At 44.7% G+C, this 26,099-nt stretch overlaps 1 protein-coding gene across 1 annotated transcript in view; it reads right to left on the bottom strand.

The window, feature by feature from the left end:
- The window catches only part of LOC122919833 (ceramide kinase-like), a 64,419-nt gene extending 38,903 nt beyond the window's left edge, over positions 1–25,516 (bottom strand). Inside the window, exons 1-2 of the mRNA XM_044269023.1 lie at positions 25,483–25,516; positions 1,755–1,853 (exon numbers count right to left, since the gene is read on the bottom strand). Of these exons, the coding sequence (XP_044124958.1) occupies positions 1,755–1,853; positions 25,483–25,516 (133 nt within the window). The remainder of the gene's footprint in view (positions 1–1,754; positions 1,854–25,482) is intronic.
- Between the last annotated feature and the right edge of the window lie 583 nt (positions 25,517–26,099).

Genomic DNA, 26,099 nt, shown 5'->3' with positions numbered 1-26,099 from the left:
GACATGGTGTCAAAAAAACTGTCCAGCAAAATCTGGCTTCCAAAAACCATACGGCGCACCTTTCACTCTACGCCCCGCTGTGTGGCCGTACAGTAGTTTACGGCCACATATGGGGTGTTTCTGTAAACGGCAGAGTCAGGGCAATAAAGATACAGTCTTGTTTGGCTGTTAACCCTTGCTTTGTTAGTGGAAAAAATTGGTTAAAATGGAAAATTAGGCAAAAAAATGAAATTCTCAAATTTCATTCCCATCTGCCAATAACTCTTGTGCAACACCTAAAGGGTTAACGAAGTTTGTAAAATCAGTTTTGAATACCTTGAGGGGTGTAGTTTCTTAGATGGGGTCACTTTTATGGAGTTTCTACTCTAGGGGTGCATCAGGGGGCTTCAAATGGGACATGGTGTCAAAAAAACTGTCCAGCAAAATCTGGCTTCCAAAAACCATATGGCGCACCTTTCACTCTACGCCCCGCTGTGTGGCCGTACAGTAGTTAACAGACACATATTGGGTGTTTCTGTGAACAGCAGAGTCAGGGCAATAAAGATACAGTCTTGTTTGGCTGTTAACCCTTGCTTTGTTAGTGGAAAAAATGGGTTAAAATGGAAAATTAGGCAAAAAAATGAAATTCTCAAATTTCATTCCCATCTGCCAATAACTCTTGTGCAACACCTAAAGGGTTAACGAAGTTTGTGAAATCAGTTTTGAATACCTTGAGGGGTGTAGTTTCTTAGATGGGGTCACTTTTATGGAGTTTCTACTCTAGGGGTGCATCAGGGGGCTTCAAATGGGACATGGTGTCAAAAAAACTGTCCAGCAAAATCTGGCTTCCAAAAACCATACGGCGCACCTTTCACTCTACGCCCCGCTGTGTGGCCGTACAGTAGTTTACAGACACATATTGGGTGTTTCTGTAAACAGCAGAGTCAGGGCAATAAAGATACAGTCTTGTTTGGCTGTTAACCCTTGCTTTGTTAGTGGAAAAAATGGGTTAAAATGGAAAATTAGGCAAAAAAATGAAATTCTCAAATTTCATCCCCATTTGCCAATAACTCTTGTGCAACACCTAAAGGGTTAACGGAGTTTGTAAAATCAGTTTTGAATACCTTGAGGGGTGTAGTTTATAGAATGGGGTCATTTTTGGGCGGTTTCTATTATGTAAGCCTTGCAAAGTGACTTCAGAGCTGTAGTGGTCCCTAAAAATTGGGTTTTTGTAAATTTCTGAAAAATTTCAAGATTTGCTTCTAAACTTCTAAGCCTTGTAACATCCCCAAAAAATAAAATATCATTCCCAAAATAATTCAAACATGAAGTAGACATATGGGGAATGTTAAGTCATCACAATTTTTGGGGGTATTACTATGTGTTACAGAAGTAGAGAAACTGAAACTTTGAAATTTGCAAATTTTTCAAAATTTTTGGTAAATTAGGTATTTTATTATGCAAAAAAATTCATTTTTTTGACTTTATTTTACCAGTGTCATGAAGTACAATATGTGACGAAAAAACAATCTCAGAATGGCCTGGATAAGTCAAAGTGTTTTAAAGTTATCAGCACTTAAAGTGACACTGGTCAGATTTGCAAAAAATGGCCTGGTCCTTAAGGTGAAAATGAGCCCGGTCCTTAAGGGGTTAAGGTGGAACTGGATCTCATTGTAATGCTTTGGGAATGGTTCCCTTCTAATGACTCATGTCCTTCCCCCTCCACCGCCTCGCTAATTCCGGACGTTCCATTTCCTGTCCTCTGTGGATGTTACCTGTGAACTGGTTGCTAGGAGCGCTCATCTTCGTCTGCTGTTTGTTGTCGCCCAGACGCACGGTGACAATTTCATTGACTGGAATGGAGACTGTCATACCTGTGCAAAACGAGAGAGACTGGAATTTAGAAGAGAAAGTCACATAGGAATCATCCCGACCAGAACACACAGCCTGATACGCAGCGTATCATGGTGCACACTAGTCCTCACATCCTAAATCTAGTGCAGAGATACCGAAATGGAGGTGACCATACATATCTCTGCCTGTGTTTCTATTCTATGATAGGTTGGTAGGACGGTGTACTTTTCAAAATATGAGGCCATGTTCAGACAGGGCAGACATTTTAAGGCTACATTTACATCTCCGTTAGGAGATCCGGTAGGCTGTTCCAGCACAAAGCAGCCTGCCAGATCCTGTACTTCACCGCTGCATTCCAATTGACTGTAATGAAGTCTGGAACAGATCTGGCCAATTTCTGGCATCAATGTCGGGTTTCTACCGGACATATTCCACTGCATGCAACAGTTTTTGGTCCAGCCAACAGTCGGCATTTGTGCCGGTTCTCAGAAACAGAGATGTGAACGTTGCCTTACCAACATTTTAGGTTGCGTTCACATCTCCGTCAGAGATGATCCAGCTGCCTGATCTGATGTCGGCTGAACAAAAACCTCTGAAAGCAGCAGTATTTGTCTGGCTGAAACTCGGCATTTAGGCCAGATCACCGCTGGACCTCATTACGGTCAATGGGGAACTGGAAGTGAACTACAGAATCCAGCAATGCCAGATCTGGCAAACCTGACGGAAATGTTCACCAGAGATATGAACGTAGCCTTAGTTGGTAAATTCTGTGTAATTAGGCCCCCAAGGGAGCACCCAAAATCGCTTGAGGATGACCATTGCATTAACGCTGCCTATTTCTGGCCTGGGACACTCCAAATTTGCTGGGAGAGTCCCTACAAATTTGGGATAGTTGGCAACTATGGGTAGATTGAATGCATCATACAAGAGGTACTGAAGAACGTCTGTCAGAGTTTCTCAGAGATCTGGTGGTGACAATATGGCCGCGGTGCTAACATGTTACCATAAGTTTTATCAACCAATATAATTAAATCAAATAATACCAAACAAATTATTAAACAGTCCGCTCATTTATGAGCGACTTAACCGCACCGCCATAAGCAAAGCTAAATGACCACCACAATTCACCGCAAGCCATATTCGCTCATGTTTTACACACCAACCAAGAAAAAATAACAACAAACCGGTTGAAAATACGATTAATATTAACCTTAAAATCATTAATCAAGATGTGAGTGCTTAACATACCTACATCATGTACCCCGAAATGTAAAATAATTAAATCTGGCCTAGGACTAGCCTTTTCCATTTTTTTTGGCACTCTAATAACACACACTTCAACGCCCTTCCAGTAGATACTATTATTTTCTTCCAGATCCAATTTATCATTCTTAAATCTGATTGATGCTCTGTTGAGCAAGGGAAATCAATGAATCACCTAAAATCCATATTATCTTGAGATGACCTAAGAATCGAAATAACATATATTATAATAATAGATCTGGTCGGATGTAAAGTTTATATCTATCAGATTGCCATCTATTTTTTTATCTTATTAATTAAAAGACCCGTTGTCGCTGCACCAATTCTAAATTAGTGTGAAGTCAATTTAATATTATGATAACCTAAACGCTGTTTACATTTTAAATTTTTTAATTGAACTGATATCTAGTAAGTGGTGTCAAATCCTCGTGCAAGAAAAGGGGGCCAGATGAAATGGATCTAATAGCTAACCATTTCAGAATCACCTTGACTGGGCAAAGGACCGAATCTTGAAAATCATTCAAATTGATCCACATTCCTTTGCCTAGTTGGTCAGTTTTTGATTTCTTAATAAATACTTGAATATGATTACTATGAGGGATTATGTCTTGAATTAACAATGGGGCATTTGCTTTTTTGTTAGCTGCTGTAACCTCACTGATCCGTAAGGCTCCAAAAAATGTTAACAAGAATGCCGCTGAAAATAGATGGGCTTCTAGAATAGACGAACAGAAGTTGGGTAAGTCTAATAAAAAGTCACATAATATTTCTAGAGGCATAGGTCTGGTTCTGTCAGAAAAAGGTTAATTTTTTTTTTATATCTTTAACCAATTGTTTAATAACAAAATTACTAGTTAAAGGTTGGAAACCATTTAATTTAAAGAAAAAAGAAATCCCAGCTATGACTGTATATAGATTGAGATTTATGACCATTTTTGAATAGATAAATAATGAACTCTAGAATGATCTCTTGACTAGGATTTGACCAGGCGATATTCTTGGATGAGCAGAATTTAATCCAATTTTGCCATGCGGCCGAATACGCGGCCCATGTTGATGGTGCTAAAGATTCTCTTAACCCCTTTAGGGCCATATTTCACCTTAAGGACCAGGCCATTTTTTGAAAATCTGACCAGTGTCACGTTATGTGGTGATAACTTTCGCTTTGACTTAAAAAACGCTTTGACTTATCCAGGCCATTCTGAGATTGTTTTTTCGTCACATAATATACTTCATGACAAAGGTAAAATGGAGTAAAAAAAAAAATATTTTTATTTATAAAAAAATACCAAATTTGCCAAAACTTTTGAAAAATTTGCAAATTTCCAAGTTTCAATTTCTCTACTTCTATAATACATAGTAATACCTCCAAAAATAGTTATTACTTTACATTCCCCATATGTCTACTTCATGTTTGGATTATTTGGGGAATGACATTTTATTTTCTGGGGATGTTACAAGGCTTAGAAGTTTAGAAGCAACCCACTTTTCAAGGTAAAGTTCAGATCTGAAGTAACTTTGTAAGGCTTACATAATAGAAACCACCCAAAAATGACCCCATTCTAAAAACTACACCCCTCAAGGTATTCAAAGCTGATTTTACAAACTTTGTTAACCCTGTAGGTGTTCCACAATTTCAAAATTTCACTTTTTTGGCAGATTTTCCATTTTAATAATTTTTTTCCAGTTACAAAGCAAGGGTCAACAGCCAAACCAAACTCAATATTTATTGTCCTGATTCTGTAGTTTACAGAAACACCCCATATGTGATCGTAAATCGCTGTATGGGCACATGGCAGGGCGCAGAAGGAAAGGAATGCCATACGGTTTTTGGAAGACAGATTTTGCTGGACTAGTTTATTTACACCATGTTCCATTTGAAGCCCCCCTGATGCACCCCTAGAGTAGAAACTCCATAAAAGTGACCCCATTTTAGAAACTACGGGATAGGGTGGCAGTTTTGTTGGTACTATTTTAGGGTACATATGATTTTTGGTCACTCTATAGTACACTTTTTGTGAGGCAAGGTAACAAGAAATAGTTGTTTTGGCATAGTTTTTATTTTTTGTTATTTACAACATTCATCTGACAGGTTAGATCTTGTGGTATTTTTATAGACCAGGTTGTTACGGACGCGGCGATACCTAATATGTATACTTATTTTTTAATTTATGTAAGTTTTACACAATGATTTCATTTTTGAAACAAAAAAAATCATGTTTTAGTGTCTCCATATTCTTAGAGCCATAGTTTTTTCAGTTTTTGGGCGATTATCTTAGGTAGGGTCTCATTTTTTGCGGGATGAGATGATGTTTTGATTGGCACTATTTTGGGGTGCATATGACTTTTTGATCGCTTGCTATTACTCTTTTTGTGATGTAAGGTGACAAAAAATTGTTTATTTAGCACCGTTTTTTTACGGTGTTCATCTGAGGGGTTAGGTCATGGGATATTTTTATAGAGCCGGTCGATACGGATGCGGCGATACCTAATATGTATACTTTTTTAAATTTATTTATGTAGGTTTTAGGCCTCATGCACACGACCGTTGTGTGCACCCGTGGCCGTTGTTCTGTTTTCCGTGATTTTCTGCGGATCCATTGACTTTCAATGGGTCAGTTAAAAACTCGGAAAATGCACAGTTTGTCATCCGTCTCCGTGATCTGTGTATCCTGTCCGTCAAAAAAATAGGACCTGTCCTATTTTTTTTACGGACAACGGTTCACGGACCCATTCAAATCAATGGGTCCGTGAAAAAACACGGATGCACACAAGATTGGCATCCGTGTCCGTGATCCGTAGCCGTAGGTTACTTTCATCCGTCTGCATAAAAGCTTTTTCAGACCTGAGTTTTCACTTCGTGAAAACTTAGATCTGACAGTATATTCTAACACAGAGGCGTTCCCATAGTGATGGGGACGCTTCTAGTTAGAATATACTACGAACTGTGTACATGACTGCCCCCTGCTGCCTGGCAGCACCCGATCTCTTACAGGGGGCGGTGATCCGTACAATTTACCCCTCAGGTGCCGAACCTGAAGGGGTTAATTGTGCGTATCATAGCCCCCTGTAAGAGATCCGGGGCTGCCAGGCAGCAGGGGGCAGACCCTCCTCCCTCGCCAGTTTTAATTTCATTGGTGGCCCCTCCCTCCCTCTATTGTATTTATATCATTGATGGCACAGTGTGCAGCCTCCCCTCTCCCCCCCCCCCCCAGATCATTGGTGGCAGCGGAGAGTTCCGATCGGAGTCCCAGTTTAATCGCTGGGGCTCCAATCGGTAACCATGGCAACCAGGATGCTACTGCAGTCCTGGTTGCCATGGTTACTTAGCAATATTAGAAGCATCATACTTACCTGCTGGCTGCTGCGCTGTCTGTGAGAGGCCGGGAGCTCCTCCTACTGATAAGTGACAGATCATTAAGCAATGTGCCGCACAGACCTGTCACTTACCAGTAGGAGGAGCTCCCGGCCGGTCACAGATAGCGCAGCAGACAGCAGGTAAGTATGATGCTTCTAAAAGCGATTGAACTGGGACTCCGATCGGAAACTCTCCGCTGCCACCAATGATCGGGGGGGGGGGGGGGAGAGGGGATTCTGCACACTGTGCCACCAATGATATAACTACAGTAGAGGGAGGGAGGGGGGCCGGGGGGGGGGGCGCACACTGTGCCACCAATGATATAAATTCAATAGAGGGAGGGAGGGGGGGCCGCACACTGGCCACCAATGATATAAATACAATAGAGGGAGGGAGAGGGGCGGCACACTGGCCACCAATTATATAAATACAATAGAGGAAGGGAGAGGGGCGGCACACTGGCCACCAATGATATAAATACAATAGAGGGAAGGAGTGGGGGGCGCACACTGGCCACCAATGATATTCAAACTGGGGAGGGAGGGGGGTCTGCCCCCTGCTGCCTGGCAACCCCTGATCTCTTACAGGGGGATATGATACGCACAATTAACCCCTTCAGGTGCGACACCTGAGGGGTTAATTGTGCTGATCACGGCCCCCTGTAAGAGATCGGGTGCTGCCAGGCAGCAGGGGGCAGTCATGTACACAGTTCGTAGTATATTCTTACTAGAAGCGTCCCCATCACCATGAGAACGCCTCTGTGTTAGAATATACTGTCGGATATGAGTTTTCACGATGTAACTCAAATCCAATGGTATATTCTAACATAGAGGCGCTCCCATGGTGACGGGAACGCTTTAATTTAAAATATACCATCGGATTGGAGAAAACTGGTATACATTGAAAGTCAATGGGGACGGATCCGTTTGCAATTGCACCATATTGTGTCAACGTCAAACGGATCCGTCCCCATTGACTTGCATTGTAATTCAGGACGGATCCGTTTGGCTCCGCACGGCCATGCGGACACCAAAACAACTTTTTTTCATGTCCGTGGATCCTCCAAAAATCAAGAAAGACCCACGGACAAAAAAACGGTCACGGATCACGGACCTATGGACCCCGTTTTTGCGGACCTTAAAAAAAAAACGGTCGTGTGCATGAGGCTTTACACAGTAACAGCTTTTTTAAAACAAAAACAAATGTTTTAGTGTCTCCATATTCTGAGCCATATTTTTTTATTTTTTTTTGGGCGATTTTTGGCTTATTTTTGGGCGATTTTTGGCTTATTTTTTTGCGGGATGAGGTGATGGTTAGATTGGTACTATTTTGTTGGGCATAAGCCTTTTTGATCGCTTGCTGTTGTACTTTTTGTGATGTAAGGTGACAAAAAAATAGTTTATTTAGCACAGTTTTTATTTTTTATTACGATACGGACGCAGCGATACCTAATATGTCATCAACTCCCCCCCCCCCCTATTTTTTACCAATTTGTTTCAACTTTATTTGGGGAAAATGACATTTTTGTTTATTTTTATTTTAAACTTTCAATTTTTTGGGGGGAAAACATAATTTTTTCACCTTTTTCCACTTTGGGACTTCAACTTTTGGGGGTCTAATCCTTTACAATGCATTCCAATACTTCTGTATTGGAATGCATTGGCTGTATGAGTATTACAGTGTGCATTACTCATACAGCTTCCGGGGGCTGGATCTCACAGGCTCGTCACAGGAAGGCAGCACCAATGGCTCAGAAAGGCATTGCGCTGCCTTCCATGCCATCGGGTCCCCCCTACAGCCGTACGGGGACCCGATGACATCACCGCCCGTCGCACCATAAAAAGCCGCAAACTGCAGGTCCAAATTGACCTGCGGTTTGCTGTGATCGCCGACACGGGGGGGTCTCGGGACCTCCCCGCGCATTTAGCCAAGGTGCCTGCTCAATGATTTGAGCAGGCACCTTGTACCGATCCCCGCCCGCCGCGCGGCGGTGATCGGAAACACATCGGACATACCGGTACGCCCTGTGTCCTTAAGGATCGGGACATTAGGGCGTATCGGTATGCCCTATGTCCTAAACAGGTTAAAAACGTATGGATTAGTGTAGTATCGTTGTCCATAAATGAGGTGGGCATGGAATTTATGTGTCATTCGCTTCTGGAGCCAGCTGCCTGAATCTGATGAACTCCTGCCGAGATAGAGAATCTGCAATATTATTAGTGTCACCAACTACAGTATATACACTGCTCAAAAAAATAAAAACACAAAAATAACACATCCTAGATCTGAATTAATTAAATATTCTTCTGAAATACTTTGTTCTTTACATAGTTGAATGTGCTGACAACAAAATCACACAAAAATAAAAAAATGGAAATCAAACTTTTTAACCCATGGAGGTCTGGATTTGGAGTCACACTCAAAATTAAAGTGGAAAAACACACTACAGGCTGATCCAACTTTGATGTAATGTCCTTAAAACAAGTCAAAATGAGGCTCAGTAGTGTGTGTGGCCTCAACGTGCCTGTATGACCTCCCAACAAGGCCTGTGCATGCTCCTGATGAGGTGGCGGACGGTCTCCTGAGGGATCTCCTCCCAGACCTGGACTAAAGCATCTGCCAACTCCTGGACAGTCTGTGGTGCAACGTGACGTTGGTGGATAGAGCGAGACATGATGTCCCAGATGTGCTCAATTGGATTCAGGTCTGGGGAACGGGCGGGCCAGTCCATAGCATAAATGCCTTCGTCTTGCAGGAACTGCTGACACACTCCAGCCACATGAGGTCTACCATTGTTTTGCATTAGGAGGAACCCAGGGCCAACCGCACCAGCATATGGTCTCACAAGGGGTCTGAGGATCTCATCTTGGTACCTAATGGCAGTCAGGCTACCTCTGGCGAGCACATGGAGGGCTGTGCGGCCCTCCAAAGAAATGCCACCCCACACCATTACTGACCCAATGCCAAACTGGTCATGCTGGAGGATGTTGCAGGCAGCAGAACGTTCTCCAACGGCGTCTCCAGACTCTGTCACGTCTGTCACATGTGCTCAGTGTGAACCTGCTTTCATCTGTGAAGAGCACAGAGCGCTAGTGGCGAATTTGCCAATCTTGGTGTTCTCTGGCAAATGCCAAACGTCCTGCACGGTGTTGGGCTGTAAACACAACCCCCACCTGTGGACGTCAGGCCCTCATATCACCCTCATGGAGTCTGTTTCTGACCGTTTGAGCAGACACATGCACATTTGTGGCCTGCTGGAGGTCATTTTGCAGGGCTCTGGCAGTGCTCCTCCTGTTCCTCCTTGCACAAAGGCGGAGGTAGCGGTCCTGATGCTGGGTTGTTGCCCTCCTACGGCCTCCTCCACGTATCCTGATGTACTGGCCTGTCTCTTGGTAGCGCCTCCATGCTCTGGACACTACGCTGACAGACACAGCAAACCTTCTTGCCACAGCTCGCATTGATGTGCCATCCTGGATAAGCTGCACTACACAGAAAAATATCTTGGTCAAATGCCAACTTTGTATAAAAAAATGGGAAAAGTTGTCTTTTGCCAAGATATTTCTCTCACCCAGCATGGGTATATGTAAAATGACACCCCAAAACACATTCCCCAACTTCTCCTGAGTACGGCGATACCAGATGTGTGACACTTTTTTGCCGCCTAGGTGGGCAAAGGGGCACATATTCCAAAGTGCACCTTTCGGATTTCACCGGTCATTTTTTACAGATTTTGATTGCAAAGTACTTCTCACAAATATGGGCCCCTAAATTGCCAGGGCAGTATAACTACCCCACAAGTGACCCCATTTTGGAAAGAAAACACCCCAAGGTATTCTGTGAGGGGCACGGCGAGTTCCTAGAATTTTTTATTTTTTGTCGCAAGTTAGTGGAATATGAGACTTTGTAAGAAAGAAATTAATAAAAAAAATAATCATCATTTTCCGCTAACTTGTGACAAAAGATAAAAAGTTCTATGAGCTCACTATGCCCATCAGCGAATACCTTAGGGTGTCTACTTTCCGAAATGGGGTCATTTGTGGGGTTTTTCTACTGTTTGGGCATTGTAGAACCTCAGGAAACATGACAGGTGCTCAGAAAGTCAGAGCTGCTTCAAAAAGCGGAAATTCACATTTTTGTACCATAGTTTGTAAACGCTATAACTTTTACCCAAACCATTTTTTTTTTTACCCAAACATTTTTTTTTTTATCAAAGACATGTAGAACAATAAATTTATCGAAAAATGTATATATGGATGTCGTTTTTTTTGCAAAATTTTACAGCTGAAAGTGAAAAATGAAATTTTCTTGCAAAAAAATCGTTACATTTTGATTAATAACAAAAAAAGTAAAAATGTCAGCAGCAATGAAATACCACCAAATGAAAGCTCCATTAGTGAGAAGAAAAGGAGGTAAAATTCATTTGGGTGGTAAGTTGCATGACCGAGCGATAAACGGTGAAAGTAGTGTAGTGCAGAAATGTAAAAAGTGGCCTGGTCATTAAGGGTGTTTCAGCTAGCGGGGTTGAAGTGGTTAAAGGGCTTCTACCACCAGAAATACTGTTATGTAGCTGACTGATATAGCGATGCGCCCATGTCAGCACTACATAACAGTATGTTTCTAATGTTATTCCCTGCAGTCGTTTTTGCTAAAAAAAAAAGCACTTTTATTATATGCTAATAAGCCTCTAGGTGCTATGTGGGTGTAAAATCAGCACCTAGAGGCTCCGCCACTCACCCATTATCCCGCCCAGGTCCCCTGTTCTGCCCGCCCTGCTCCTCTTGATTGATGCCACTGTTCGCAGCAGCATTGACAAAATCCCGCGCCTGTGCCGTTCACTATGTCTTCGGCGCAGGCGCAGTGAGTGAAGGCCACTCTCTTGGTGCCGACTTCCTCACTGTGGTGTAGTCGGCGCAAGCGCAGTGAGGAGTCCGGCACCAGGATCGCATCATTCACTCACTACGCCTGCGCCAAAGACAGAAGTGAACGGCGCAGGGAACAGTGGCATCAATCAAGAGGAGCGGGGCGGGCACAACACAGGACCTGGGCGGAATACAGGGTGAGTGGACGGAGCCTCTAGGTGCTGATTTTACGCCCACATAGCACCTAGAGGCTCATTAGCATATTATAAAAGTGCTTTTTTTTTGCAAAAACAGCTGCAGGGACAAATGTAAGAAACATACTGTTATGTAGTGCTGACATTAGCGCATCGCTATATCAGTCAGCTACATAACAGTATTTCTGCTGGTAGAAACCATTTAAACAGGTCTCTGAATCTGTCAATCATCAGAAAAAACGTTACGTTATGTAGCTGACTGCCATTAGCGATGGGCTGATGTCAGTCAGCTACGTAATAGTGTGTTTTATAACTCCCTGCCGCCGTTCTCTTAAAATAAAGACGTATAATATGCTAATGAGCCTCTTCAGGGGCGTAATGATCGCGGTGCGACAACGACCAGAAGTGGAGGTGGAACATGGGCGTGGCTGGAGGTGGGACATGGGTTGGGCCTGGAAGGGGGCCCTCCCTCCCTTCTGTTCGGGTTTGGCTTGAAGAAAAGGTGGCAACCCTACCCAGAGGAGATATTTAACAGCTCATTAATTCACCAATTGAATTATTATTTATACCAGAGCAGTGGCGTACCTCCAATAGAGGCAGACCACACAGCTGCTATGGGGCCCCTGGGGGAAGGGGGCCCGCAGTGGAGGATAGGCCCCGCCCACTAATTACACTTGTATGGCTACCTTAGAATGTATGAGGTGAAGAAGGACCTTTGGTGATGTCATCAACCATGTGACCAGTGCAGGAAGCCAAGGAATAACAGAGTAGCAGAAGTCTAAAGGACCTTTGGTGATGTCATCATCATGTGACCAGTGCAGAGGACTGGTGAAAGACCTGTGACATATCCCTGTGAGGGGGTGGAGCTTCTGTGTGGTGCCTGGAGGGAGGTTAGTGGTGTTTTGTGATAACCCATAACATCCTAGAACAGCTGGGAGTTGTAGTTCTTCTGTCCTATTGTATCGCTCTCCATGTAATTTAAATGTATGTCCTAATACAGTCTAGTAATGCTGGGAGTTGTAGTTCTTCTGTCCTATTGTATCCCTCTCCATGTAATTTCAATTTATGCCCTAGTAAAGTTTGGCAGTGCTGGGAGTTGTAGTTCTTCTTATAACCCCTCTCTGTAATGTATACTGATGCCTTATAATAAGTCTGCCCATACTGGGGGTTATAGTTATTTCTTTTTAAATCTCTCACCTAGTACAACTAGATGATATCCTATAATAATCTGGACATGCTGGGAGTTGTAGTTCTCTCTTCTTAGGCTGGGTTCGCATCACCGTTTAGTTTTCCGTTTTGCATGCAGGACTTTTTTCCGTCTAAAATAACGGATCTCTGACAGATATGGCATAAACGGATGCCAAATGTGCAGAACTGATGCTTAAAATACAGGATCCGTTTTTTCTTTATTTTTCTGTTTATCTGACGGATCAGAAGAACAGAAAACTAAACGGTGATGTTAACCCGGCCTTATACTCTCTCTGTGTAATATCTACTTGTATCCGATAATAACAGCCTGGACATGCTGGGAGTTGTAGTTCTCTCCATTTTACCTCTCCCTGTGTTGCTCCCTAATTTCCAATAATGCCAATCTGTTGATGATGAGACTTATAGTTCCCTCATCACTATAATAATGTTCTGCAGCAGCTGAGGTGTGTATTAGGCTTTGTTCACATCTGTGCTGGTGACGTTCACTGTTCTGCCGTCATAGGAGCAAATCAACGAAAATCACTGCAGTTCCGGATCTGGCAGTTCATGGACAACAACACCCGACGGATCCCGCTGACTATGATGAGATCTGATGGGTTTCCATCTGCCAGGCTATAAAATTGTGTCCAGAATTTATGATCTGATCTGCGAATGAGGCCCCAACACAGATGTGATCAAAGCCTTTTAAGTTCTCTAGCATCAGATTATGATGTTCTGCAGCAGCTGAAGTATGTATTAGGAGGTTCTGCAGCAGCTGAAGTATGTATTAGGAGGTTCTGCAGCAGCTGAAGTATGTATTAGGAGGTTCTGCAGCAGCTGAGGTGTGTATTATGAGGTTATACAGCAGCTGAGGTGTGTATTAGGAGGTTCTGCAGCAGCTGAGGTGTGTATTAGGAGGTTCTGAAGCAGCTGAGGTGTGTATTATGCGGTTCTGAAACAGCTGAGGTGTGTATTAGAAGGTTCTGCAGCAGCTGAAGTTTGTATTATGAGGTTCTGCAGCAGCTGAGGTGTGTATTATGAGGTTCTGTAGCGGCTGAGGTTTGTATTATAAGGTTCTGCAGCAGCTGAGGTGTGTATTAGGAGGTTCTGCTGCAGCTGAGGTGTGTATTAGGAGGTTCTGCTGCAGCTGAGGTGTGTATTAGGAGGTTCTGCAGCAGCTGAGGTGTGTATTATGAGGTTCTGTAGCGGCTGAGGTTTGTATTATAAGGTTCTGCAGCAGCTGAGGTGTGTATTAGGAGGTTCTGCTGCAGCTGAGGTGTGTATTAGGAGGTTCTGCTGCAGCTGAGGTGTGTATTAGAAGGTTCTGCTGCAGCTGAGGTGTGTATTAGGACAGTGATGGAGAACCTTTTAGAGACCGAGTGCCCAAACTGCAACCAAATACCCACTTATTTATCGCAAAGTGCCAACACAGCAATTTAACCTGAATACCAATACAGTATATCTTCCATGTACTTTATCATTTAGCTATAATAGCTCAATATCCTACATTCAATGCGCTGCACGTGCCGTTCATAGTGTGTCCTGTGCTGATGAATGGCAGGAAAAGTCTAAAGCATATTGGTACGCCATAGACTTTTTCCAAGGCGCGGGTGCCCACAGAAAGGGCTCTGAGTGCCGGCTCTGGCACCCGTGCCATAGGTTCGCCATCACTGTATTAGGAGGTTCTGCAGCAGCTGAGGTGTGTATTAGGAGGTTCTGCAGCAGCTGAGGTGTGTATTAGGAGGTTCTGCAGCAGCTGAGGTGTGTATTAGGAGGTTCTGAAGCAGCTGAGGTGTGTATTAGGAGGTTCTGCAGCAGCTGAGGTATGTATAGGTTCTGCAGCAGCTGAGGTGTGTATTAGAAGGTTCTGCTGCAGCTGAGGTGTGTATTAGGAGGTTCTGCAGCAGCTGAGGTATGTATAGGTTCTGCAGCAGCTGAGGTGTGTATTAGAAGGTTCTGCTGCAGCTGAGGTGTGTATTAGGAGGTTCTGCAGCAGCTGAGGTGTGTATTAGGAGGTTCTGCAGCAGCTGAGGTGTGTATTAGAAGGTTCTGCTGCAGCTGAGGTGTGTATTAGGAGGTTCTGCAGCAGCTGAGGTGTGTATTAGGAGGTTCTGCAGCAGCTGAGGTGTGTATTAGGAGGTTCTGCAGCAGCTGAGGTGTGTATTAGGAGGTTCTGCAGCAGCTGAGGTGTGTATTAGGAGGTTCTGCAGCAGCTGAGGTGTGTATTAGAAGGTTCTGCAGCAGCTGAGGTGTGTATTAGGAGGTTCTGCAGCAGTCAGAAAAACATCAGTTGTAACTGGATAAAATCCTTTAGATTTCTGTTTCTGCACTTTGGAAAATGTCCCTGTCCTGTTCCTCTGCCAGCACGTGTCGCACTGTGACCAGACCTGATCCCGCACCATCACCAGACTGCAGACTAGTGCTGTGAAGATCTGCTCCAGGCCCGCAGCATATTCGGTAAGTCAGCATCGGGGAGGAGGTGAAGCAGGAGCAGTCCATGGAGAAGGATGACACTATATAAAAAGTAGCAGCAGCGGGCACAATTCATCGGGTAAGGCCAGGTAATCACTTGCCATCAGATTTTGGTATTCTATTCAAGCATACCAGCGGAATACCAGAATCGCCAGATCCAGCATATGCCAAACACTGCCGGCACCTGCCGGATCCCATTCACAATAATGCGGTCATTCAAGATTGTTTTGCCCTTTGTTTTTGCCAGAATCTGCAACGGAGGCTTTTGCTGGAACCTCTGCAGTAGATGTGCACGTACCCTAAGTGGGTCACTCATGAGGGGGCCCAATTCAGATTCTTGCCATGGGGCCCAGTTATTTCTATGTACGCCCCTGTACAAGAGCCAGTATTCAACTTTGGTACAGGTGAAGGCAGAAACTCATTAGATTGGCTAACATTCAGTATTTTACTTTGATTCATTCTGGTGTCGCTATCTGTAGAAGATTTTTCAGAAACCAAATTAACTCCATGAGAGCCGCAAACACTCTCTGGAAACTGAGAGATTGACTTTTGAGTAATAAATGACACAAATTCATTAAACAACTGAATGTTAGGCCTCATGCACACGACAGTTTTTTTTCACGGCCCGCAAAAACGGGGTCCGTGGGTCCGTGATCCGTGACCGTTTTTCCGTCCGTGGGTCTTCCTTGATTTTTGGAGGATCCACGGACATGAAAAAAAAGTCATTTTGGTGTCCGCCTGGCCGTGCGGAGCCAAACGGATCCGTCCTGAATTACAATGCAAGTCAATGGGGACGGATCCGTTTGATGTTGACACAATATGGTGCCATTTCAAACGGATCCGTCCCCATTGACTTTCAATGTAAAGTCTGGAGTTCTGTTATACCATCGGATTGGAGTTTTCTCCAATCCGATGGTATATTTTAACTTGTAGCGTCCCCATCACCATGGGAACGCCTCTATGTTAGAATATACTGTCGGATATGAGCTACATCGTGAAACTCATTTCCGACAGTATATTCTAACACAGAGGCGTTCCCATGGTGATGGAGACGCTTCAGGTTAGAATATACAAAAAAACTGTGTACATGACTGCCCCCTGCTGCCTGGCAGGTGCTGCCAGGCAGCAGGGGGCAGACCCCCCCCCCCCCTGTTTTTAACTCATTGGTGGCCAGTGGGCCCCCCCTCCCCTGTTGTTAACTCGTTGGTGGCCAGTGTGCGCACCCCCCTCCCTCCCTCCCTCTATTGTTTTAATACATTGGGGCCAGTGTGCGCGCGCCCCCCAACCCCCCCTCTATTATTTTAATACATTGGGGCCAGTGTGCGCGCGCCCCCCCAACCCCCCCCCCCCCTCCCTCCCTCTATTGTTTTAATACATTGGGGCCAGTGTGCGCGCGCCCCCCCAACCCCCCCTCCCTCCCTCTCTCTATTGTTTTAATACATTGGGGCCAGTGTGCGCACCCCCCCAACCCCCCCTCCCTCCCCCCATTGTAATCATCATCGGTGGCAGCGGAGTAGAAGATTTTCATACTTACCTGGCTGCTGGCTGCTGCGATGTCTGCGTCCGGCCGGGAGCTCCTCCTACTGGTAAGTGACAGCAATGCGCCGCACAGACCTGTCACTTACCAGTAGGAGGAGCTCCCGGCCGGACGCAGACATCGCAGCAGCAAGAAGCAGGTAAGTATGAAAATCTTCTACTCCGCTGCCACCGATGATGATTACAATAGAGGGAGGGAGGGGGGGGGGGGGTTGGGGGGGTGCGCACACTGGCCCCAATGTATTAAAACAATAGAGGGAGGGAGGGAGGGGGGGTTGGGGGGGCGCGCGCACACTGGCCCCAATGTATTAAAACAATAGAGGGAGGGAGGGGGGGGGTTGGGGGGGGGCGCGCACACTGGCCCCAATGTATTAAAAGAATAGAGGGAGGGAGGGAGGGGGGTGCGCACACTGGCCACCAACGAGTTAACAACAGGGGAGGGGGGGGGGGGGGCCGCACAATGATATTCAAACTGGGGAGGGGGGGGGGGGGGGGTCTGCCCCCTGCTGCCTGGCAGCCCTGATCTCTTACAGGGGGATATGATGGGGTTAATTGTACTATCATATCCCCCTGTAAGAGATCGGGTGCTGCCAGGCAGCAGGGGGCAGTCTTGTACAAAGTTTGCAGTGTATTCTAACTAGAAGCGTCCCCATCACCATGGGAACGCTTCTGTGTTAGAATATACTGTCGGAAATGAGTTTTCACGAAGTGAAAACTTAGATCAGAAAAAGCTTTTATGCAGACGGATCTTCGGATCCGTCTGTATGAAACTAAAACCTACGGCCACGGATCACGGACACGGATGCCAATCTTGTGTGCATCCGTGTTCTTTCACGGACCCATTGACTTGAATGGGCCCGTGAACCGTTGGCCGTGAAAAAAATAGGACAGGTCATATTTTTTTCACGGCCAGGAAACACGGCTCACGGATGCGGCTGCCAAACGGTGCATTTTCCGATTTTTCCACGGACCCATTGAAAGTCAATGGGTCCGTGAAAAAAAACGGAAAACGGCACAACGGCCACGGATGCACACAACGGTCGTGTGCATGAGGCCTTATGTGGAGGAATGGAATCAGAGCTGGGTATATGAGGGGTTAAAGTGTGGGGAGAAGAAACTGTCTCACCGGCAGATTGCATCGTAGACTTGTGGTTGATAGGGACGGTTGCAGAAGATGGCTGGAGTGGAGGCGGTTTCTGTAGTGACATCCATTGAAGCCGTTGGAACGACCTCCAATCAAGATGCTCCTCTTCGTCTCCAGCCCTTTCCAGAAGTTTCCTGGGATATACCAAAGTCAACTTATACAGGTAAGTAGGGTAACTTTGTATATTCATGTGCCATGACACCGTGGCTCCCGTTTTGCATACACAATTTGGTTCGCTCCATTCTTGTTTTAGTGATTTACATAAGTTTTATGCAGCAAATATTTTTCATATGGTTTTGTGACAATAAACATAGAGTGAGGCAAAAGTCTCGACACACCCTTTTAACGGGTGTAATTTAACCGCCTCCGGACCGCCTAACGCAGATGTGCGGTCCGGAGGTGGCAGCCCTGCGCTCAGCGACGCATATACGCCTCATCTTGCGAGATGCGAGATTTCCCGTGAACGCGCGTACACAGGTCGCGCGCGCTCACAGGAACGGAAGGTAAGCGAGTGGATCTCCAGCCTGCCAGCGGCGATCGCTCGCTGGCAGGCTGGAGATGTGATTTTTTTAACCCCTAACAGGTATATTAGACACTGTTTTGATAACAGCGTCTGATATACCTGCTACCTGGTCCTCTGGTGGTCCCTTTTGTTTGGATCGACCACCAGAGGACTCAGGCAGCTCAGTAATAAGTATCACCAAACACTACACTACACCCCCCCCCCCTGTCACTTATTAACCCCTTATGAACCACTGATCACCCCATATAGACTCCCTGATCACCCCCCTGTCATTGATCACCCCCCTGTAAGGCTCCATTCAGAGGTCCGTATGATTTTTACGGATCCACTGATACATGGATCGGATCCGCAAAACACATGCGGACGTCTGAATGGAGCCTTACAGGGGGGTGATCAATGACAGAGGGGTGATCACCCATATAGACTCTCTGATCACCTCCGTCATTGATCACCCCCCTGTAAGGCTCCATTCAGACGTCCGTATGATTTTTACGGATCCACTGATACATGGATCGGATCCGCAAAACACATACGGACGTCTGAATGGAACCTTACAGGGGGGTGATCAATGACAAGGGGGTGATCACGCATATAGACTTCCTGATCACTTCCCTGTCATTGATCACCCGCCTGTCATTGATCACCCCCCTGTCATTGATCACCCCCCTGTAAGGCTCCATTCAGACGTCCGCATGCGTTTTGCGGATCCGATCCATGTATCCGTGGATCCATAAAAAATCATACGGACGTCTGAATGGAGCCTGACAGGGGGGTGATCAATGACAGGGGGGAGATCACCCCATATAGACTCCCTGACCACCCCCTGTCATTGATCACCCCCTGTAAGGCTCCATTCAGACATTTTTTTGGGCACAAGTTAGCGGAAATTTTTTGTTTGTTTTTGTTTTTGTTTTTTCTTGCAAAGTCTCATATTCCACTAACTTGTGTCAAAAAATAAAATCTCACATGAACTCACCATACCCCTCACAGAATACCTTGGGGTGTCTTCTTTCCAAAATGGGGTCACATGTGGGGTATTTATACTGCCCTGGCATGTTAGGGGCCCGAAAGCGTGAGAAGAAGTCTGGGATCCAAATGTCTAAATATGCCCTCCTAAAAGGAATTTGGGCCGCTTTGCGCATCTAGGCTGCAAAAAAGTGTCACACATCTGGTATCGCCGTACTCAGGAGAAGTTGGGGAATGTGTTTTGGGGTGTCATTTTACATATACCCATGCTGGGTGAGAGAAATATCTTGGCAAAAGACAACTTTTCCCATTTTTTTATACAAAGTTGGCATTTGACCAAGATACTTCTCTCACCCAGCATGGGTATATGTATAATGACACCCCAAAACACATTCCCCAACTTCTCCTGAGTACGGCGATACCAGATGTGTGACACTTTATTGCAGCCTAGGTGGGCAAAGGGGCTCATATTCCAAAGAGCACCTTTAGGATTTCGCAGGCCATTTTTTACACATTTTGATTGCAAAGTACTTCTCACACATATGGGCCCCTAAATTGCCAGGGCAGTATAACTACGCCACAAGTGACCCCATTTTAGAAAGAAGACACCCCAAGGTATTCCGTGAGGGGCATGGCGAGTTCCTAGAACTTTTTATTTTTTGTCGCAAGTTAGTGGAAAATGAGACTTTGTAAGGAAAAAAATAAAAATTAAAAAATCATCATTTTCCGCTAACTTGTGACAAAAAATAAAATATTCTAGGAACTCGCCGTGCCCCTCACGGAATACCTTGGGGTGTCTTCTTTCCAAAATGGGGTCACTTGTGGCGTAGTTATACTGCCCTGGCAATTTAGGGGCCCATATGTGTGAGAAGTACTTTGCAATCAAAATGTGTAAAAAATGGCCTGCGAAATCCTAAAGGTGCTCTTTGGAATATGAGCCCCTTTGCCCACCTAGGCTGCAATAAAGTGTCACACATCTGGTATCGCCGTACTCAGGAGAAGTTGGGGAATGTGTTTTGGGGTGTCATTATACATATACCCATGCTGGGTGAGAGAAGTATCTTGGTCAAATGCCAACTTTGTATAAAAAAATGGGAAAAGTTGTCTTTTGCCAAGATATTTCTCTCACCCAGCATGGGTATATGTAAAATGACACCCCAAAACACATTCCCCAACTTCTCCTGAGTACGGCGATACCAGATGTGTGACACTTTATTGCAGCCTAGGTGGGCAAAGGGGCACATATTCCAAAGTGCACCTTTCGGATTTCGCAGGCCATTTTTTACACATTTTGATTGCAAGGTACTTCTCACACATTTGGGCCCCTAAATTGCCAGGGCAGTATAACTACCCCACAAGTGACCCCATTTTGGAAAGAAGACACCCCAAGGTATTCCGTGAGGGGCATGGCGAGTTCCTAGAATTTTTATTTTTTTGTCGCAAGTTAGTGGAATATGAGACTTTGTAAGAAAAAAAAAAAAAAAATCATCATTTTCCGCTAACTTGTGACAAAAAATAAAAAGTTCTATGAACTCACTATGCCCATCAGCGAATACCTTAGGGTGTCTACTTTCCGAAATGGGGTCATTTGTGGGGGGTTTCTACTGTCTGGGCATTGTAGAACCTCAGGAAACATGACAGGTGCTCAGAAAGTCAGAGCTGCTTCAAAAAGCGGAAATTCACATTTTTGTACCATAGTTTGTAAACGCTATAACTTTTACCCAAACCATTTTTTATTTTTTTTGCCAAAACATTTTTTTTTTTATCAAAGACATGTAGAACAATAAATTTAGCGAAAAATTTATATATAGATGTCGTTTTTTTTGAAAAATTTTCTAGCTGAAAGTGAAAAATGTCATTTTTTTGCAAAAAAATCGTTAAAATTCGATTAATAACCAAAAAAGTAAAAATGTCAACAGCAATAAAATACCACCAAATGAAAGCTCTATTAGTGAGAAGAAAAGGAGGTAAAATTCATTTGGGTGGTAAGTTGCATGACCGAGCAATAAACGGTGAAAGTAGTGTAGTGCGGAAGTGTAAAAAGTGGCCTCGTCATTAAGGGGGTTTTAGCTAGCGGGGTTGAAGTGGTTAAAGAAAATTGACTTCCAAAATGTGTTTATTAATTGGGAGGTCGGCTGCATTATTTGATGGAGGAAGCGTTTGCAACCGCCATTTTGAAATCTGCCATATTAACCACTTCCCATCTGGGCCATTAGCCCCCTTCCTGACCAGGCCTAATTTTGCAAAACTGACATATCTCACTTTATGTGGTAATAACTTTGGAACGCCTTTATTTATCCAAGTCATTCAGAGATTGTTTTCTCGTGACACATTCTACTTCACGATAGTCATAAATCTGAGTCAAAATATTTGACCTTTATTTATGAAAAAATCCCAAATTTACCCAAAGATTTGAAAAATTCACAATTTTCAAAATTTCAATTTCTCTGCTTTTAAAACAGAAAGTGATACCTCATAAAATATTTATTACTTAACATTCCCCATATGTCTACTTTATGTTGGCATCATTTTAGAAATGTCATTTTATTTTTTTAGGACGTTAGAAGGCTTAGAAGCAATTCTTCAAATTATTAAGATAAATGCCACTTTTTAAGGACCAGTTCAGGTCTGAAGTCACTTTGTGGGGCTTACATAGTGGATACCCCCATAAATGACCCCATTGTAGAAACTGCACCCCTCAAGGTATTCAAAACCGATTTTACAAACTTTGTTAACCCTTTAGGCGTTCCACAAGAATTAAAGGAAAATGGAGATCAAATTTTTAAATTTCACTTTTTTGGCAGATTTTCCATTTTAATCAAATTTTTTCTTTAACACATTGATGGTTAACAGCCAAACAAAACTCAATATTTATTACCCAGATTCTGCGGTTTACAGAAACACCCCACATGTGGTCATAAACTGCTGTATGGGCACACGGCAGGGCGCAGAAGAAAAGGAACTCCATATGGTTTTTAGATGCCATGTCCCATTTGAAGCCCCCTGATGCACCCTTACAGTAGAAACTCCCAAGAAGTGACCCCATTTTGAAAACTAGGGGATAAGGTGCCAGTTTTATTAGTACTATTTTTGGGTACATATGATTTTTTGATCATTCATTATAACACTTTATGGGGCAAGGTGACCAAAAAATTGGTTGTTTTAGCACAGTTTCTATTTATTTATTTATTTTTACAGCGTTCACCTGAGGGGTTCAGTCAAGTGACATTTTTATAGAGCAGATTGTTACGGACGTGGTGATACCTAATAAGTATACTTTCTCATTTATTAAAGTTTTACGCAATAATAGCATTTTTGAAACAAAAAAATTATGTTTTAATGTGTCCATGTTCTGAGAGCTATAGTTTTTTTTTTTTTGAGATTTTCTTATGATGGGGCTCATTTTTTGCGGGATGAGGTGACTGTTTTATTGGTACCATTTTGTGGGACATACGCGTTTTTGATCACTTGGTGTTGCACCTTTTGTGATGTAAGGTGACAAAAATTGCTTGTTTTGACACAGTTTTTTTTTTTTTTTTTTTTTTTTTACGGTGTTCACCTGAGGGGTTAGGTCATGTGATATTTTTATAGAGCTGGTTTTTACGGACGTGGAAATACCTAATATGTATACTTTTTTTATTTGTTTCACTTTAACACAATAATAGCATTTTTTAAACCAAAAAAATGATGTTTTAGTGTCTCCATGTTCTAAGAGCTATAGTTTTTTTTTATTTTTTGAGAGATTTTCGGCAATACCAAATATGTCTATTTCATTTTATTTTTTCTATTTTTAACTTTTTTTTTATTCCTTACTTGGGGACTTTTTTTTTTTTACGTGTGAAACTTTTATTTTATTTTATTTTTTCAACCCTTTATTTATTTTTTTATTTTGCACTTTTCGTCCCCCATAAGGTCATACAAGACCTCTGGGGGACATTTACTTCACTTTTTCTTTTTTTTTTTCACTGTTGATTTCTCCTGTAACTGGGGCTGACATAGTAGCCCCAGTTACAGGAAAAAATACACCCCCCAGAGAGGCTGTACAGCGCAATACAGCGCTGTACAGCCTCAGTGCAGGGCTGATCGAGGTCTGTGAAAGACCTCACACAGCTCCTACCCTCTCCGGTCTGCTCACACAGCTCCTGCTCTGCATACACAGCGCTCGGTGAGCGCTGTGTATGCAGCGATCTAGAAGGCAGGGACACCTGGGCACTGTCCCTGCCTTCTCTCTGGGTTGCCCTGCTGTCACTGACAGCGGGCAACCCGATCAGCAGCTGCACGATTAGCATGCAGCTCCAGTTTCTGAATGGACGTTTTAAAACGTCCATTCAGAAATAGAGATCCACCCATAGGACGTTTATATCCTATTGGCGGGCGGAAAGTGGTTAAATTCAGCTCAAGTTTTTCCAATGGGAAGTAGAGGGTCATGTGATATACAGGTGAAACTCGAAAAATTTGAATATCGTGCAAACGTCCAATTATTTCAGTAATGCAACTTAAAGTTAGAATATTGTTAAAAGCTTCAGTATTCTAAGCTCAAAGTGTCGCACTCTAGTCAGCAAATAATCCAAACCCCCTGAGCAAAGGGGACCTGAGATTGTGACTTTGGGGTTTCATAAGCTGTAAGCCATAATCATCCAAATTATAACAAATAGTTAAGGCTGCAGCGCAGCCTGTAATTGTGGGAGGGGCATGCAGTACTTAGGCCGGCACTCACCTCCTCTCCAGCCTGACGTTCCAGCGGCGTGCAGTACGGTCCGGTCCTTAGCTGTGGCCTCCTCACTTCCGGGTCCGCCCCTCAGCTTCCTCCTGCTGCTTCTCCAGCGTTCGGCTCTCCTCAGGTCCTGGCGTCAATCACACCACGTGTGCAGTGCGCTCCGGTCCTCAGCTGTGGCCTCCTCACTTCCAGGTCCGCCCCTCAACTTCCTCCTGCTGCGTCTCCAGCGTCAGCCTTCTTTCGCTCCCGGCATCTCAAGGTATGTCTAGCGCAGCTCCTGCCTGCCACCTCATGCTGCCTGGGTGAATCGGCCGCCAGGGTCTCGCTTCTAGTGTTGATCACAAATATTCGAGTCGCGAATTTTAATCGCGAATATCGGAACTTCGAGAATTCGCGAATATTTTGATTATCGCAAAATATATTCGTAATTGCGAATATTCGATTTTTGCGAAAATACTAGTTCATGCGAAATATCGCGAATTCGAATATTGCCCCTGCCGCTCATCACTACTCGCTTCCCGCATCTGTCTGGTCTGAATGCCTGTCCCTTACCCTCCCTCATCTTTTTCTGTCTGCCCCCCTCTGTCCACTGGGGCTTGGTTGTCTCTCTGCTTCCCTGGAGGTACTTGCGCGTTTCTGGGGCTATTGTCGCGCGTTCCCATAGTCTGGTGGGGCGCACAACAATAAACGCACGCTTGTTCTGAGGCTTCACCTGTTGGATGCCTGCGGCTTGCGCCTACAGAACACAACATGAATGCTCAGGTCCCAACCCATCAAGCCGTCCCCCAGCTGCAGCATGTTTTTCCTCCAGCCACTGCGGAGTCTTGTTCCATGCTCCGAGTATGTCGGCCTCCGCAGTCGCTAGTTCATGTCTCTGGGCCTCATCTCTGGTTGTCCTTTTTCTATCACACCACCTTTTCCATTACACCGCGGCCCTCGGTCTCTTCGAGTGTTCCGCATCACAGCGTTCTCGCCTTATTTTCTGTCGTGGCTTATTCTTCCCGGGTCCCCGGGCTCTCTCTCTCTCGCGGTGTTCGTCCTGTCTCAAGCCTTGGATCGCCCAGGGTCGTCTCTTTTCCGGTTCGCCCGGTTCGCGTGTTTGTCTCCTGGATCGCCCAGGTCCCTTCCCTAGTTCGCCTGGGGTTCTTCTTTCTCCTGGATCGCCCAGGTCTCTTCCCTAGTTCGCCTGGGGTTCTTCTTTCTCCTGGATCGCCCAGGTTTCTACCCTGGTTCGCCTGGGGTTCTTTTTCTTTCTCCTGGATCGCCCAGGTCTCTACCCTAGTTCGCCCGGGGTTCCTCCTTCCTCCTGGATCGCCCAGCTCTGTTTTTCAGTTCTCGGTTACCTGGTCTCTCTGCTATTCACGGCTGTGGGTTGTCCATGCTTCTCGCTTCCAGTCGGCTGTCGACTGCTCCTCTTCTGGCATCTTACCTGTCTTCGCTTCCTTTGGGGGTTCGCCTCCCATCTCGCTTCCCAGCTGTCGCTCATCTGGTCCTCATATGCGTTATCTTCAGATCGCAGGTTCGGTCCGTTTTTTTTTTCCGGCTCGCGTCAGTCAAAGGTTTTAAAATCTTTCCTCAGGTAAGTTCAAGTCTTGTTCGGTCCCTCTGAGGACCGTATTTTTGTTTGTTTTCCTCTTCTCTTCTGCAGGTCTGGATTTTTCTTTAGCTTACCGGTTCGCATTCGGATTCAGATCTCCTTTTCCTTGGTCTTGGGCGTCTTCTGGTAAGTATTTTAAATAGTTTCATTTCCCTCGCTTTTCATCTTCATTTTCAGCTGCTCCTTCGCGTCCGCAGCTTCGTTTTTCCTCTCATTTACATTCTTCCGCAGGTCAGTGACCCGGAGGCCGTGGATGCCCTCCTTCGATCCGAAGTGGAAAAGGATTTCATCATCGGTCCCTTTCTCCACATTCCGTTTCAGTCCTGGCGGATCAACCCCATCGGGCTGGTTGTGAGACAATCCTCCAATTAAAACGCCTCATCTACGACCCGTCAGCGCCTCATATGTCATCCATTCCAAGCCTGAATTCCCTTATCCCCTCTGAGGAG

The sequence above is a fragment of the Bufo gargarizans genome, chromosome 9 (assembly GCF_014858855.1).
Source record: "Bufo gargarizans isolate SCDJY-AF-19 chromosome 9, ASM1485885v1, whole genome shotgun sequence".
NCBI classification, from domain to species: Eukaryota; Metazoa; Chordata; class Amphibia; order Anura; family Bufonidae; genus Bufo; species Bufo gargarizans.
Note: the sequence above shows the minus strand (reverse complement) of the source record. Positions and strands in the feature narration are given on the sequence as shown.